Raw genomic sequence first — 17845 nt, 5'->3', positions numbered from 1 at the left:
ACATTCATTGTCCCATGTCTCCACACTGATTGTTACATGTCTCCACGCTCATTGTCCCATGTCTCCACGCTCATTGTCCTATGTCTCCACGCTCATTGTCCCATGTCTCCACGCTCATTGTCCCATGTCTCCACATTCATTGTCCTATGTCTCCACGCTCATTGTCCCATGTCTCCACGCTCATTGTCCCATGTCTCCACGCACATTGTCCCATGTCTCCAGCACCTTCCTGTTACTTTAATCTCTCACCAAGTGTTATTACTTCCTGGTGATAACAGCATCTTCTGCCTTCCTGCTCCCTTAGGGCTTGTTCACATGTGGGGTTAGGGGGGCAATAAAATCCTAAAGCATCCCATGTCTCCAGAGACCTCAGAGCATCCCGTGTCTCCAGTGACCCCAGAGCATCCGGTGTCTCCAGTGACCCCAGAGCATCCCGTGTCTCCAGTGACACCAGAGCATCCCATGTCTCCAGTGACCCCAGAGCATCCAATGTCTCCAGTGACCTCAGAGCATCCAATGTCTCCAGTGACCTCAGAGCATCCCGTGTCTCCAGTGACCCCAGAGCATCCCGTGTCTCCAGTGACACCAGAGCATCCCATGTCTCCAGTGACCCCAGAGCATCCAATGTCTCCAGTGACCTCAGAGCATCCCGTGTCTCCAGTGACCCCAGAGCATCCAATGTCTCCAGTGACCTCAGAGCATCCCCTGTCTCCAGTGACCTCAGAGCATCCCGTGTCTCCAGTGACCCCAGAGCATCCCGTGTCTCCAGCGACCCCAGAGCATCCCGTGTCTCCAGTGACCCCAGTGCATCCTGTGTCTCCAGTGAACCCAAAGGATTCTTTATCTCTGGTGACCTCAGTACATCCCATGTCTCCAGTGACCACAGAGCATCCTGTGTCTCCAGTGACCCCAGAGCATCCCGTGTCTCCAGTGACCCCAGAGCATCCCGTGTCTTCAGTGACCCCAGTGCATCCCATGTCTCCAGTGACCCCAGAGCATCCCATGTCTCCAGTGACCCCAGAGCATCCCATGTCTCCAGTGACCCCAGAGCATCCCGTGTCTCCAGGGATCCCAGAGCATCCCGTGTCTCCAGTGACCCCAGAGCATCCTGTGTCTCCAGTGACCCCAGAGCATCCCGTGTCTCCAGTGACCCCAGAGCATCCCGTGTCTCCAGTGACCCCAGAACATCCCGTGTCTCCAGTGACCTCAGTACATCCCGTGTCTCCAGTGACTCCAGAGCATCCCATGTCTCCAGTGACCCCAGAGCATCCCGTGTCTCCAGTGACCTCAGAGTACCCTGTGTCTCCAGTGACCTCAGTGCATCCCATGTCTCCAGTGATCCCAGAGCATCCCGTGTCTCCAGTGACCCCAGAGCATCCCGTGTCTCCAGTGACCCCAGAGCATCCCGTGTCTCCAGTGACCCCAGAGCATCCCATGTCTCCAGTGACCTCAGAGCATCCCGTGTCTCCAGTGACCTCAGAGCATCCCGTGTCTCCAGTGATCCCAGAGCATCCCGTGTCTCCAGTGACCCCAGAGCATCCTGGGTCTCCAGTGACCCCAGAGCATCCCGGGTCTCCAGTGACCCCAGAGCATCCCGGGTCTCCAGTGACCCCAGAGCATCCCGTGTCTCCAGGGATCCCAGAGCATCCCGTGTCTCCAGGGATCCCAGAGCATCCCGTGTCTCCAGTGACCCCAGAGCATCCTGTGTCTCCAGTGACCCCAGAGCATCCCGTGTCTCCAGTGACCCCAGAGCATCCCGTGTCTCCAGTGACCCCAGAACAACCCGTGTCTCCAGTGACCTCAGTACATCCCGTGTCTCCAGTGACTCCAGAGTATCCCATGTCTCCAGTGACCCCAGAGCATCCCGTGTCTCCAGTGACCTCAGAGTACCCTGTGTCTCCAGTGACCTCAGTGCATCTCATGTCTCCAGTGATCCCAGAGCATCCCGTGTCTCCAGTGACCCCAGAGCATCCCGTGTCTCCAGTGACCCCAGAGCATCCCGTGTCTCCAGTGACCCCAGAGCATCCCATGTCTCCAGTGACCTCAGAGCATCCCGTGTCTCCAGTGATCCCAGAGCATCCCGTGTCTCCAGTGACCCCAGAGCATCCCGGGTCTCCAGTGACCCCAGAGCATCCCGTGTCTCCAGTGACCTCAGAGTATCCCGTGTCTCCAGTGACCTCAGAGTATCCCGTGTCTCCAGTGACCTCAGAGCATCCCATGTCTCCAGTGATCCCAGAGCATCCCGTGTCTCCAGTGACCCCAGAGCATCCCGTGTCTCCAGTGACCCCAGAGCATCCCATGTCTCCAGTGACCCCAGAGCATCCCGTGTCTCCAGTGACCCCAGAGCATCCCATGTCTCCAGTGACCCCAGAGCATCCCGTGTCTCCAGTGACCCCAGAGCATCCCATGTCTCCAGTGATCCCAGAGCATCCCGTGTCTCCAGTGATCCCAGAGCATCCCGTGTCTCCAGTGATCCCAGAGCATCCCGTGTCTCCAGTGATCCCAGAGCATCCCGTGTCTACAGTGACCCCAGAGCACCCCGTGTCTCCAGTGAACCCAGAGCACCCCGTGTCTCCAGTGACCACATTGGTTGTCAGTGGGGGGGATGTCTTCTACATTGGTTGTCAGTGGGAAGAATGCCCTCTTACAGATAAAAAGATAATTGGTGAAGCAGTAACTTATCTGGGAGACATTTTTTCAATGCTCATGGAGCCCCACAGGAACCCTGGTTGATAAAGGCTACATTTCTACATACAATGGGACCAGGACAGGGTGGCTACGCTCCTACATACAATGGGACCAGAACAGGGTGGCTACGTTCCTACATACAATGGGACCAGGATAGGGTGGCTACGTTCCTACATACAATGGGACCAAGACAGGGTGGCTGCGTTCCTACATACAATGGGACCAGGACAGGGTGGCTACGTTCCTACATACAATAGGACCAGGACAGGGTGGCTACGTTCCTACATACAATGGGACCAAGACAGGGTGGCTACGTTCCTACATACAATGGGACCAGGACAGGGTGGCTACGTTCCTACATACAATGGGACCAGGACAGGATGGCTACGTTCCTACCTACAATGGGACCAGGACAGGGTGGCTACGTTCCTACATACAATGGGACTAGGACAGGGTGGCTACGTTCCTACATACAATGGGACCAGGACAGTGTGGCTACGTTCCTACATACAATGTGACTAGGACAGGGTGGCTACATTCCTACATACAATGAAACCAAGACCAAGTGGCTACATTCCTACATACAAAAGGACCAAGACAGGGTGGCTACGTTCCTACATACAATGGGACCAAGACAGAGTGACTATGTTCCTACATATAATAGGACCAAGACAGGGTGGCTACGTTCCTACATACAATAGGACCAGGACAGGGTGGCTACGTTCCTACATACAATGGGACCAAGACAGGGTGGCTACGTTCCTACATACAATGGGACCAGGACAGGGTAGCTACGTTCCTACATACAATGAAACCAAGACAGGGTGGCTACGTTCCTACATACAATGGGACCAAGACAGGGTGGCTACGTTCTTACATACAATGGGACCAAGACAGGGTGGCTACGTTCCTACATACAATGGGACCAAGACAGGGTGGCTACATTCCTACATACAATGGGACCAGGACAGGGTGACTACGTTACTACATACAATGAAACCAGGACAGGGTGGCTACGTTCCTTCATACAATGAAACCAAGGCAGGGTGGCTATGTTCCTACATACAATGGGACCAAGACAGAGTGACTATGTTCCTACATATAATAGGACCAAGACAGGGTGGCTACGTTCCTACATACAATGGGACCAAGACAGGGTGGCTAAGCTCCTACATACAATGGGACCAAGACAGGGTGGCTACGTTCTTACATACAATGGGACCAAGACAGGGTGGCTACGCTCCTACATACAATGGGACCAAGACAGGGTGGTTACATTCTTACATACAATGGGACCAGGACAGGGTGGCTACGTTCCTACATACAATGGGACCAGGACAGGGTGGCTACGTCCCTACATACAATGAAACCAAGACAGGGTGGCTACGTTCCTACATACAATGGGACCAAGACAGGGTGGCTACGTTCCTACATACAATGGGACCAGGACAGGGTGACTACGTTCCTACATACAATGAAACCAAGACAGGGTGGCTACGTTCCTACATACAATGGGACCAGGACAGGGTGGCTACGTTCCTTCATACAATGAAACCAAGGCAGGGTGGCTACGTTCCTACATACAATGGGACCAAGACAGAGTGACTATGTTCCTATATATAATAGGAGCAAGACAGGGTGGCTACGTTCCTACATACAATGGGACCAAGACAGGGTGGCTACGCTCCTACATACAATGGGACCAAGACAGGGTGGTTACGTTCTTACATACAATGGGACCAGGACAGGGTGGCTACGTTCCTACATACAATGGGACCAGGACGGGGTGGCTACATTCCTACATACAATGGGACCAAGACAGGGTGGCTACGTTCCTACATACAATCAAACCAGGACAGGGTGGCTACGTTCCTTCATACAATGAAATCAAGGCAGGGTGGCTACGTTCCTACATACAATGAAACCAAGGCAGGGTGACTACGTTCCTACATACAATAAAACCAGGACAGGGTGGCTACGTTCCTTCATGCAATGAAACCAAGGCAGGGTGGCTATGTTCCTACATACAATGGGACCAAGACAGAGTGACTATGTTCCTACATATAATAGGACCAAGACAGGGTGGCTACGTTCCTACATACAATGGGACCAAGACAGGGTGGCTACGTTCTTACATACAATGGGACCAAGACAGGGTGACTACGTTCCTACATACAATGGGACCAGGACTGGGTGACTACGTTCCTACATACAATGAAACCAAGACAGGGTGGCTACGTTCCTACATACAATGGGACCAAGACAGAGTGACTATGTTCCTATATATAATAGGACCAAGACAGGGTGGCTACCCTTCTACATACAATGGGACCAAGACAGGATGGTTACGTTCTTACATACAATGGGACCAGGACAGGATGGCTACGTTCCTACATACAATGAAACCAAGACAGGGTGGCTACGTTCCTACATACAATGGGACCAGGACAGGGTGACTACGTTCCTACATACAATGAAACCAAGACAGGGTGGCTACGTTCCTACATACAATGGGACCAGGATAGGGTGGCTACGCTCCTACATACAATGAAACCAAGACAGAGTGGCTACGTTCCTACATACAATGGGACCAAGAGAGGGTGGCTACGTTCCTTCATACAATGAAACCAAGGCAGGGTGGCTACGTTCCTACATACAATGGGACCAGGACAGGGTGGCTACGTTCCTTCATACAATGAAACCAAGGCAGGGTGGCTACGTTCCTACATACAATGGGACCAAGAGAGGGTGGCTACGTTCCTTCATACAATGAAACCAAGGCAGGGTGGCTACGTTCCTACATACAATGGGACCAGGACAGGGTGGCTACGTTCCTTCATACAATGAAACCAAGGCAGGGTGGCTACGTTCCTACATACAATGGGACCAGGACAGGGTGGCTACGTTCCTACATACAATGGGACCAAGACAGGGTGGCTACGTTCCTATATACAATGGGACCAGGACAGGGTGGCTACGTTCCTACATACAAAGGGACCAAGACAGGGTGGCTACGTTCCTACATACAATGGGACCAGGACAGGGTGGCTACGTTCTTACATACAATGGGACCAGGACAGGGTGGCTACGTTCCTTCATACAATGAAACCAAGACAGGGTGTCTACGTTCCTACATACAATGGGACCAAGAGAGGGTGGCTACGTTCCTACATACAATGGGACCAAGACAGGGTGGCTACGTTCCTACATACAATGGGACCAAGACAGGGTGGCTACGTTCCTACATACAATGGGACCAGGACAGGGTGGCTACGTTCCTACATACAATGGGACCAAAACAGGGTGGCTACGTTCCTACATACAATGGGACCAAGACAGGGTGGCTACGTTCCTACATACAATTGGACCTGGACAGGGTGGCTACGTTCCTACATACAATGGGACCAAGACAGGGTGGCTACGTTCCTACATACAATGGGACCAGGACAGGGTGGCTACGTTCCTACATACAATGGGACCAAGACAGGGTGGCTACGTTCCTACATACAATGGGACCTGGACAGGGTGGCTACGTTCCTACATACAATGGGACCAAGACAGGGTGGCTACGTTCCTACATACAATGGGACCTGGACAGGGTGGCTACGTTCCTACATACAATGGGACCTGGACAGGGTGGCTACGTTCCTATATACAATGGGACCTGGACAGGGTGGCTACGTTCTTACATACAATGGGACCAGGACAGGGTGGCTACGTTCCTACATACAGTGGGACCAAGACGGGGTGGCTACGTTCCTACATAGAATGAAACCAGGACAGGGTGGCTACGTTCCTACATACAATGGGACCAAAACAGGGTGGCTACATTCCTACATACAATGGGACCAAGACAGGGTGGCTACGTTCCTACGTACAATGGGACCTGGACAGGGTGGCTACGTTCCTACATACAATGGGACCAAGACAGGGTGGCTACGTTCCTACATACAATGGGACCAAGACAGGGTGGCTACGTTCCTACATACAATGGGACCAAGACAGGGTGGCTACGTTCCTACATACAATGGGACCTGGACAGGGTGGCTACGTTCCTACATACAATGGGACCAAGACAGGGTGGCTACGTTCCTACATACAATGGGACCTGGACAGGGTGGCTACGTTCCTACATACAATGGGACCAAGACAGGGTGGCTACGTTCCTACATACAATGGGACCAAGACAGGGTGGCTACGTTCCTACATACAATTGGACCTGGACAGGGTGGCTACGTTCCTACATACAATGGGACCAAGACAGGGTGGCTACGTTCCTACATACAATGGGACCAGGACAGGGTGGCTACGTTCCTACATACAATGGGACCAAGACAGGGTGGCTACGTTCCTACATACAATGGGACCTGGACAGGGTGGCTACGTTCCTACATACAATGGGACCAAGACAGGGTGGCTACGTTCCTACATACAATGGGACCAAGACAGGGTGGCTACGTTCCTACATACAATGGGACCTGGACAGGGTGGCTACGTTCCTACATACAATGGGACCTGGACAGGGTGGCTACGTTCCTACATACAATGGGACCAAGACAGGGTGGCTACGTTCCTACATACAATGGGACCAAGACAGGGTGGCTACCTACATACAGTGGGACCAAGACGGGGTGGCTACGTTCCTACATAGAATGAAACCAGGACAGGGTGGCTACATTCCTACATAGCACAGGGAAGGGTTAGAGCCTCTGCTGGCTTTTCCTGTGCCCTTATTGGATGAAATTCCCCCAGTGTCACAGGGGAGGGTTAGAGTCTCTGCATGGTGTTTTTGTGTTCTTATTGGGTGGAATGTCCCCATAGTCACAAGAGAACTGAGGTCCCAGGGAAGGGTTAGAGCTTCTGCCAGATTTTTCTGTGTGCTTTTTGGCTGAAAATCCCCCAGTGTCAGGACAGGGACTCCCCACCGAGGTCACAGGGGAGGGTTAGAGCCTCTGAAAGGTTTTTCTGTGCCTTATTGGATGACATTCCCCAGTGTTAGGAGAAAACTCCCCACCGAGGTCATAGGAAGGGTCAGAGCCTCTGCCAGATTTTTCTATGTCCTTATTCGATGGAATTTCCCCCAGTGTCAGGACAGATCTGTCCACTGGGAACACAGGGGAGGGTTAGAGCCTCTGAAAGGTATTTTTGTGCCCTAATTGGTTGGAATTCACCCAGTGTCAGGACAGAACTCTCCAATGGGGTCACAGGAAAGTGTTAGAGCCTCTTCCAGTTATTTCTGCCCCATTATTGGGTGGAATTCCCTCATGTCATAACACAACCTCTCCATAAGGGTCACAGGGAAGGGTTAGAGCCACTGCTTGATGTTTATTGTCATCTGTGTCCTTAGGAATTCCCCAGTGTCAGGACAAGGACCCTGATGTCACAGGGAAGGGTTAGAGCCTCTGCCAGGTTCTTCTCTGTCCTTATTAGATGGAATTCCCCCATTGTCAGGACAGAACTCGATACTGGGGTCAAAGCGATGGGGGAGAGCCTCTGCCAGGTTTATCTGTGTCCTTTTTCTCAAATTTCAAAACAGGGGGTCACAGGGGAGGGTTAGAGCCTCTAATGGATTTTTTCTATGTTCTTATTCAGCGGAATCCCCCCCGTGTCAGGTCAGTAACTTTCCAATGGGGTCACAAGGATGGGTTAGAGCCTCTGCTGGATTTTTCTGTGTCCTTATTGAGTATCATCCCCCCCAGTGTCAGGACAGGTCCTCTCCAATGGTGTCTCGGGGAAGGATTAGAGCCCCTGTCAGATTTTTTTTGTAATCTGTGACTTTAGGAATATAGAGACATGTATACAATATACTGTATAGTTCTCCTCACATCCTCCAGGGCGCCCTCATTCTCCTGGGCCCCCCTCATTCTCCTGAGCCCCCCTCATGTCCTCTAAGCCCCCCTCATTCTCCTGGGCCCCCCTCATTCTCCTGAGCCCCCCTCATGTCCTCTAAACCCCCCTCATTCTCCTGAGCCCCCCCTCATTCTCCTGGGCCCCCCTCATTCTCCTGGGCCCCCCTCATTCTCCTGGGCCCCCCTCATGTCCTCTAAGCCCCCCTCATTCTCCTGGGCCCCCCTCATTCTCCTGAGCCCCCCTCATTCTCCTGAGCCCCCTCATTCTCCTCAGCCCCCCTCATGTCCTCTAAGCCCCCCTCATGTCCTCTAAGCCCCCCTCATTCTCCTGGGCCCCCCTCATTCTCCTGAGCCCCCCTCATGTCCTCTAAGCCCCCCCTCATTCTCCTGAGCCCCCCTCATTCTCCTGAGCCCCCCTCATTCTCCTGAGCCCCCTCATTCTCCTGAGCCCCCCTCATGTCCTCTAAGCCCCCCCTCATTCTCCTGAGCCCCCCTCATGTCCTCTAAGCCCCCCCTCATTCTCCTGAGCCCCCCTCATGTCCTCTAAGCCCCCCTCATTCTCCTGGGCCCCCCTCATTCTCCTGAGCCCCCCTCATTCTCCTGAGCCCCCTCATTCTCCTCAGCCCCCCTCATGTCCTCTAAGCCCCCCTCATGTCCTCTAAGCCCCCCCTCATTCTCCTGAGCCCCCCTCATGTCCTCTAAGCCCCCCCTCATTCTCCTGGGCCCCCCTCATGTCCTCTAAGCCCCCTCTCATTCTCCTGAGCCCCCCTCATGTCCTCTAAGCCCCCCTCATTCTCCTGCCCCCCCCATATCCTGTTAACATCTATATGAAATATTTGGAGAAAATACAGAAAATGAAGATGTTACATTCCCTGGCGGTGACTTCAGGGCCCCCATCCATCTTCTAAGACCCCCAATATCCTCAAAGGTCCCCCTTATATCCTCTATGTGGCCTCCCCAATATCCTATAAGATCCCATCAGTCTCACCTCCTCTCTCAGGCCTCGCTCAGTATACATACTGTGTGGTCACCATGGTGATGGGGGCTGGGAGAGGGCGGAGACACTGTCAGCCTTTCCCCTCCCCTTCACTCTGCATTCCACCCCGCCCACCTGACAGCCCGGAGAGGAGAACAGACAAGAAGAGCGACCAATCCCCATCGAAATCACCAACTGACCGACCGAGCCTCTTCCTAATAATCCTAATCACTATTATCTGCTAGAAAACAAACATTATATATATATATATCTATATATATATATAGATATATATATATATATCTATATATATATATAGTGTATATATTATTTTAACAGAGACCCCAGAGAATTAAATTGAGATTGTTGCAATATTTTTATGTCACACCGTACTTGCGCAGCGGTCTTACAAACGCAATTTTTTTGGAGGAAAAAATACACTTTTTTTTAATAAAAAAAAAAAAAGAAAACAGTAAAGTTAGACCCATGCCATCCAATTCTGGTGCAGACCAAAAAAAAAAAAGGGGTCCTGCACGAGTCTGGTGCGATGCGAATTCAGAAATACAGTTTGTACGGCTGGAATCACATCCCACAGACATCGCATGTGATCTGCACACAGCAATACGGTGCAAATCCCATGCAACGTCTGGTATCGCAACCAGTGTGAACCGAGGCTGAGAGGGAGGGGCACCGACTTCCAGAGACTCTGCGTTCTCCTCTCAGACTTCAATTCTATAATAGAGAAGAGGAAACTTCAAATCCTCCCGTGCCCACCCACCCTGCCAGTGCTCCCCCTCTGCCCCCCCCCCCACTGAGTGCCAGTGCTCCCCCTCCTCCTTCCACTAAGTGCCAGTGCTCCCCTTCCTTCCATTGAGTGCCAGTGCCCCCCCCCCCCTCTGTCCCCAGTGAGTGCCATTGATCCCCCCTCCTTCCACTGAGTGCCAATGCTCCCCCTCTTCCCCCACGTAGTGCCATTGCTCCCCCTACTTCCACTGAGTGTCAGTACTCCCCCTCTTCCCCCACGTAGTGCCATTGCTCCCCCTACTTCCACTGAGTGTCAGTGCTCACCTCTCATTCCACTGAGTGCCAGTAATGCGGTTAACGAGCGTTTTGAAAGACGAGCAACTTTTTAAAAAAAAAATTCTGACTGGGTTTGCGAGTGTTGTCTCACAAAACGAGCAGAGGTGCGGGGAGCCGGTGACACTCGGAACTTTTCGGAGCCATTCGCAAATACTCGGAAATACACAGTTCCCAAGTGTTTCCGCGTTCAGCCGAGCTGTCCCCGAGTATTTCCGAGGCTCTCCCGTGCCCCCCTCCCCCCCACCTCTGGCCACATGCGGTATTGTATGCAATAGAAGTCAAATTATCTTCGTTTCCATTGACTTCTATGGGGGAAACTCGCTTTGATATGCGAGTGCTTTGGATTACAAGCATTCTCCTGGAACGGATTATGCTCGTAATCCAAGGTTCCACTGTAGTTTAAACCCTTATTGTGGGTTTAGTAACACTTCAAGTGGAGCGTAGCTCAAAACGTTTTCTTTTTGTTGGGTGAATCACACAGGGGTTCAATCCCCTGCGGTGTATTTATCACTCTCCTTCATATTACACATGGGGCTTCGATCTCAGCAGATGCAACTAGAGATAGTGCTTTGGGGGAGAGTTCTGCTTTAAACATTTTTCAGTGAACACAGGAGCACTTTTTTTTTTCTTAAAGTAGGTCTCCGGTCCAAAAATGTTTAATTCAGTTTTGGGTGAAGAGCTAGAACCTCTGTGGAAAAAATAAATAAATAAATACCACACAAGAGCTTCTAAACCAACTCCATCTTCTTAAAAAAAGTTTGGGCTGGAGTGTCCCTTTATGGAGGACTTCAAAGAGAACCTGTCTGGACAGCCCCAACTAGCAGAAGCAATGCCAATTCCAGGGCGGAGCTCCTTTGTTTGAAGCATTTCGCACAATGCTGCGCTGACCGTGTAACTAGCTCCTCCCCTCAAAGGCGGCTTTAGCACTGGATTGCCTCTTATGTATCAGGTAATATCTTGACAGATTCCCTGTAGAGTGCACAGGTGAGGTCGCCTCCCATCAGTCCTGATCCATATTACCACCTCACCGAGATCGCCGTTGGCCAAGCCCGATGATCCGTATCTCCACATCCTAGAGCAGCCTTTCTCAACCTTTTCAACACGAAGGAACCCTTGAAACTATTTTCTGGTCTCAGGGAACCCCTGCTAAAAATGATGATATCTACAACTCATGATACATTAGTCTGATGGTCTTTGGGAAGAATCCTCCTTACATTGGTGATCAGTGGGAAGAATGTTCCTTACATTGGTAATCAGTGAGAAGAATGTTCCTTACATTGGTGATCAGTGAGAAGAATGTTCCTTACATTGGTGATCAGTGAGAAGAATGTTCCTTACATTGGTGATCAGTGAGAAGAATGTTCCTTACATTGGTGATCAGTGAGAAGAATGTTCCTTACATTGGTGATCAGTGAGAAGAATGTTCCTTACATTGGTGATCAGTGAGAAGAATGTTCCTTACATTGGTGATCAGTGAGAAGAATGTCCCTTACATTGGTGATCAGTAGGAAGAATGTTCCTTACATTGGTGGTCTTTGGGAAGAATGTTCCTTACACTTGTGGTCTTTGGGAAGAATGTTCCATACACTTGTGGTCTTTGGGAAGAATGCTCCTTACATTGGTGGTCATTGGGAAGAATATTCCTTACACTGGTGATCGGTGGGAAGAATGCTCCTTACATTGGTGATCAGTGGGAAGAATGTTCCTTACATTGGTGATCAGTGAGAAGAATGTCCCTTACATTGGTGATCATTGGGAAGAATGTCCCTTACATTGGTGATCAGTGAGAAGAATGTTCCTTACATTGGTGATCAGTGAGAAGAATGTTCCTTACATTGGTGATCAGTGAGAAGAATGCTCCTTACATTGGTGATCAGTAGGAAGAATGTTCCTTACATTGGTGATCAGTGAGAAGAATGTTCCTTACATTGGTGATCAGTAGGAAGAATGTTCCTTACATTGGTGATCAGTGAGAAGAATGTTCCTTACATTGGTGATCAGTGGGAAGAATGTTCCTTACATTGGTGATCAGTGAGAAGAATGTTCCTTACATTGGTGATCAGTGAGAAGAATGTTCCTTACATTGGTGATCAGTAGGAAGAATGTTCCTTACATTGGTGATCAGTGAGAAGAATGTTCCTTACATTGGTGATCAGTGGGAAGAATGTTCCTTACATTGGTGATCAGTGAGAAGAATGTTCCTTACATTGGTGATCAGTGAGAAGAATGTTCCTTACATTGGTTATCAGTGAGAAGAATGTCCCTTACATTGGTGATCAGTGAGAAGAATGCTCCACACATTGGTGGTCTATGGGAAGAATGTTCCTTACACTTGTGGTCTTTGGGAAGAATCCCCCCTTACGATAGCGAAAAAGATCAATGGTGTCAGTTGGAGTTTATCTGAAGAGGCAGAAATTGCTTGTTGCTGAAGGAACCCCTAGCAACCTCTACAGGAACCCTAGTTGAGAAACCCTTGACTAGAGAGTGGTACACCAAAATGAAAATTATAAACCGAAAATTGAGGATGCGCTTGGCCAAAAACTGAAATGGACAGTTTTTAATATATTTTTTTAATGTAATTAATGCCATTAATTTGGTGATCAGTGAGAAGAATGTTCCTTACATTGGTGATCAGTGAGAAGAATGTTCCTTACATTGGTGATCAGTGAGAAGAATGTCCCTTACATTGGTGATCAGTGAGAAGAATGTTCCTTACATTGGTGATCAGTGAGAAGAATGCTCCTTACATTGGTGATCAGTGAGAAGAATGTTCCTTACATTGGTGATCAGTGGGAAGAATGTCCCTTACATTGGTGATCAGTGAGAAGAATGTTCCTTACATTGGTGGTCAGTGAGAAGAATGCTCCTTACATTGGTGATCAGTGGGAAGAATGCTCCTTACATTGGTGATCAGTGGGAAGAATGTCCCTTACATTGGTGATCAGTGGGAAGAATGTCCCTTACATTGGTGATCAGTGAGAAGAATGCCCCTTACATTGGTGATCAGTGGGAAGAATGTCCCTTACATTGGTGATCAGTGGGAAGAATGTCCCTTACATTGGTGATCAGTGGGAAGAATGTCCCTTACATTGGGGGTCAGTGAGAAGAATGTTCCTTACATTGGTGATCAGTAGGAAGAATGTTCCTTACATTGGTGGTCTTTGGGAAGAATGTTCCTTACACTTGTGGTCTTTGGGAAGAATGTTCCATACACTTGTGGTCTTTGGGAAGAATGCTCCTTACATTGGTGGTCATTGGGAAGAATGTTCCTTACATTGGTGGTCAGTGAGAAGAATGTCCCTTACATTGGTGATCAGTGGGAAGAATGTTCCTTACATTGGTGGTCTTTGGGAAGAATGTTCCTTACACTTGTGGTCTTTGGGAAGAATGTTCCATACACTTGTGGTCTTTGGGAAGAATGCTCCTTACATTGGTGGTCATTGGGAAGAATGTTCCTTACATTGGTGGTCAGTGAGAAGAATGTCCCTTACATTGGTGATCAGTGGGAAGAATGTTCCTTACATTGGTGATCAGTGGGAAGAATGTTCCTTACATTGGTGATCAGTGGGAAGAATGTTCCTTACATTGGTGATCAGTGGGAAGAATGCTCCACACATTGGTGGTCTTTGGGAAGAATGTTCCTTACATTGGTGATCAGTGAGAAGAATGCTCCACACATTGGTGGTCTTTGGGAAGAATGTTCCTTACACTTGTGGTCTTTGGGAAGAATCCCCGCTTACGATAGCGAAAAAAATCAATGGTGTCAGTGGGAGTTTATCTGAAGAGGCAGAAATTGCTTGTTGCTGAAGGAACCCCTAGCAACCTCTACAGGAACCCTAGTTGAGAAACCCTTGACTAGAGAGTGGTACACCAAAATGAAAATTATAAACCGAAAATTGAGGATGCGCTTGGCCAAAAACTGAAATGGACAGTTTTTAATATATTTTTTTAATGTAATTAATGCCATTAATTTGGTGATCAGTGAGAAGAATGTTCCTTACATTGGTGATCAGTGAGAAGAATGTTCCTTACATTGGTGATCAGTGAGAAGAATGTCCCTTACATTGGTGATCAGTGAGAAGAATGTTCCTTACATTGGTGATCAGTGAGAAGAATGCTCCTTACATTGGTGATCAGTGAGAAGAATGTTCCTTACATTGGTGATCAGTGGGAAGAATGTCCCTTACATTGGTGATCAGTGAGAAGAATGTTCCTTACATTGGTGGTCAGTGAGAAGAATGCTCCTTACATTGGTGATCAGTGGGAAGAATGCTCCTTACATTGGTGATCAGTGGGAAGAATGTCCCTTACATTGGTGATCAGTGGGAAGAATGTCCCTTACATTGGTGATCAGTGAGAAGAATGCCCCTTACATTGGTGATCAGTGGGAAGAATGTCCCTTACATTGGTGATCAGTGGGAAGAATGTCCCTTACATTGGTGATCAGTGGGAAGAATGTCCCTTACATTGGGGGTCAGTGAGAAGAATGTTCCTTACATTGGGGGTCAGTGAGAAGAATGTTCCTTACATTGGTGATCAGTGAGAAGAATGTCCCTTACATTGGTGATCAGTAGGAAGAATGTTCCTTACATTGGTGGTCTTTGGGAAGAATGTTCCTTACACTTGTGGTCTTTGGGAAGAATGTTCCATACACTTGTGGTCTTTGGGAAGAATGCTCCTTACATTGGTGGTCATTGGGAAGAATGTTCCTTACATTGGTGGTCAGTGAGAAGAATGTCCCTTACATTGGTGATCAGTGGGAAGAATGTTCCTTACATTGGTGATCAGTGGGAAGAATGTTCCTTACATTGGTGATCAGTGGGAAGAATGTTCCTTACATTGGTGATCAGTGGGAAGAATGCTCCACACATTGGTGGTCTTTGGGAAGAATGTTCCTTACATTGGTGATCAGTGAGAAGAATGCTCCACACATTGGTGGTCTTTGGGAAGAATGTTCCTTACACTTGTGGTCTTTGGGAAGAATCCCCGCTTACGATAGCGAAAAAAATCAATGGTGTCAGTGGGAGTTTATCTGAAGAGGCAGAAATTGCTTGTTGCTGAAGGAACCCCTAGCAACCTCTGCAGGAACCCTAGTTGAGAAACCCTTTCCTAGAGAGTGGTACACCAAAATGAAAATTATAAACCGAAAATTGAGGATGCGCTTGGCCAAAAACTGAAATGGACAGTTTTTAATATTTTTTTTTAATGTAATTAATGTGGCTGGTGTTTTCGCATTGAAGTCAATATCAATGCAGCAGAAATATCAGCACAATGCTGATAACCGATATATCAGCGCATCTCTAATCGTAGTAAGAGCATCACCTGCTGGATCCAATCTGAAATGAAAATTAAAAACCGAAAATTCAGGATGCACTTGGCTGAGAACCAAAATGGACAGTTTTTAATATTTACAAAAAAAAAAAATGTAATTCATGTGGCTGGCGTTTTTACATGGAAGTCAATGGGACGCGATTTTGCATTGAAGCCAATAGGATGCAGCATTATCAGCACAATGCTGATAACCGATATATCAGTGCATCTCTAATCCTAGTAAGATCATCACCTGCTGGATGCAATCCATATCCCCACTTCCCAGCGAGGTCACTGCCTGCAACCAATCCATGCCCCTGCTCCAGCGAGCTTGCCACCCTCCGCACCAGTTCCTTATCTCTGCATTCCAGTGAGGCTGGCGCCCGCTGCACCCAATTCGTATCCTAGCGAGGCCGCCGCCCGCTATACCCAATCTGTATCCCCCTCCCCAGTGAGGTCGCCACCCACCACAAACGATCTATATGCCCTACCCAGTGAGGTGGCCGCCCACCGAAAGCAATCCGTATCCCCGCCTCAACGAGGTCGCTGCCCACTGCACCTGATGTGTACCCCTGTGCCCAAACGAGGCCGCCACGAGATGGACTCAATCCATCTTCTCACCGGACCTGATCCGAATCCCCTCCCCAGCAAGGTCACCCCCCGCCCAATCTGTATCTCTTGCCCCAGTGAGCTTGCTGCAACTGATCCAATCCATATCCCCTCCTTTAGCGAGGCCACAGTCCGCCACACCCAATCTGTATCCTCACCCCAGCAAGGTTGCCATCCGCCAGACCAAATCCGTATCTCTCCCCTGCGAGATCGCCACCTGCCTGATCTATATCCCCGCCCCCACCAAGCTCACCGCCCACATTTCAGCCCCAACCTTGGGGCTGCCACCCACCAGACCCCATCCATACCCCCCGTGTCTCAGCGGGGCCACTGCCAGCTTGACCCGATTCGTATCCCCACGTCCCAGTAAGGCAAATGCCCGCTGGATCCTATACATATACCTGCCCCAGCGAGGTCGCCACCCACCGCAACTGATCTGTGTCCCCCTCCCCAGCGGGGGGGGGGTCACCGGTTGCCGTGTTCCTGCCCCAGCACGATCGCTGCCCCCCCCAGGACCCCATCCATATTCCTGTCCAGCAAGACAAACTGCCCGCCAAACCAGATCTATATTCCTGCTCCAGTGAGGTTACTGCCTACTGAATTAAATCCGTATCCCTGCCCCAATAAGGTCGCCTCCCACCCGCAACCATTCCGTATTCCCATTCCAATGAGGTCAATGCCCCCTGCACCAAACCTGTATTGTGAGGTCACAAACCACAGAAAATTAATTTTTTTTTTATACTTACCATAAAATTCCTTTTCTCAAAGTCCATTGAGGGACACTAACCTAGATTATACTGCCACCTACAGGAGAAATGGACACTAGGCGCATAAAGAAAAAAAGAATACTGGAGGCCAGCCCCCTAGGAACTATAACCCCTCCTACAGAACACTACTCAGGTGTAAGGAGCAGTCCAAGAGATAACAGCCAGAGGGGACTTCAAGTAATTAAAACACAGGGCATTGGGCGCACCTAAAAAAAAAAAACTCAGGTGAACCAGCCCAACGAGAAATTAAAACATAAAGATAACCAACCAAGGAGATCAGAGGCATCTGCTGGGTTTAGAAACAGCATGTACAGAAGAGTAGGATTTTGTTAGAGGAGTTATGGCTCCTAGGGGGCAGGCCTTCCTTTTTTTTCTATGTGCTTAGTGTCATTTTCTCCTTTAGGTGGCAGTATAATCCTTGGTTGCTTAATGAAGCCCTGTCCTCAATTGATGTAAAAAAAAAAAAAACATTTAATTAACCAATTAGTGGCTGTGGTACGATCATTTAAAGTCGATGCAAATTTTTTATTTTAATGGAGTGGAGAAGAAGGATTAAACCCCCTGTC

At 49.3% G+C, this 17845-nt stretch overlaps 1 protein-coding gene across 2 annotated transcripts in view; it reads right to left on the bottom strand.

Annotated features, from left to right (window-relative positions):
• KIF9 (kinesin family member 9) overlaps positions 1–9606 on the bottom strand; it is a 64918-nt gene extending 55312 nt beyond the window's left edge. Inside the window, exon 1 of one of the 2 annotated variants that reach the window (XM_073632920.1) lies at positions 9526–9606. In XM_073632920.1, coding sequence (XP_073489021.1) covers positions 9526–9555 — 30 coding nt within the window. In that variant the 5' untranslated portion in view covers positions 9556–9606. The remainder of the gene's footprint in view (positions 1–9525) is intronic. The other variant, XM_073632921.1, reaches the window with a different exon arrangement.
• Positions 9607–17845: the final 8239 nt, after the last annotated feature.

The sequence above is a fragment of the Aquarana catesbeiana genome, linkage group LG05 (genome assembly GCF_042186555.1).
Source record: "Aquarana catesbeiana isolate 2022-GZ linkage group LG05, ASM4218655v1, whole genome shotgun sequence".
Classification (NCBI taxonomy): domain Eukaryota; kingdom Metazoa; phylum Chordata; class Amphibia; order Anura; family Ranidae; genus Aquarana; species Aquarana catesbeiana.
This window is presented reverse-complemented; position numbering and strand designations above follow the sequence as displayed.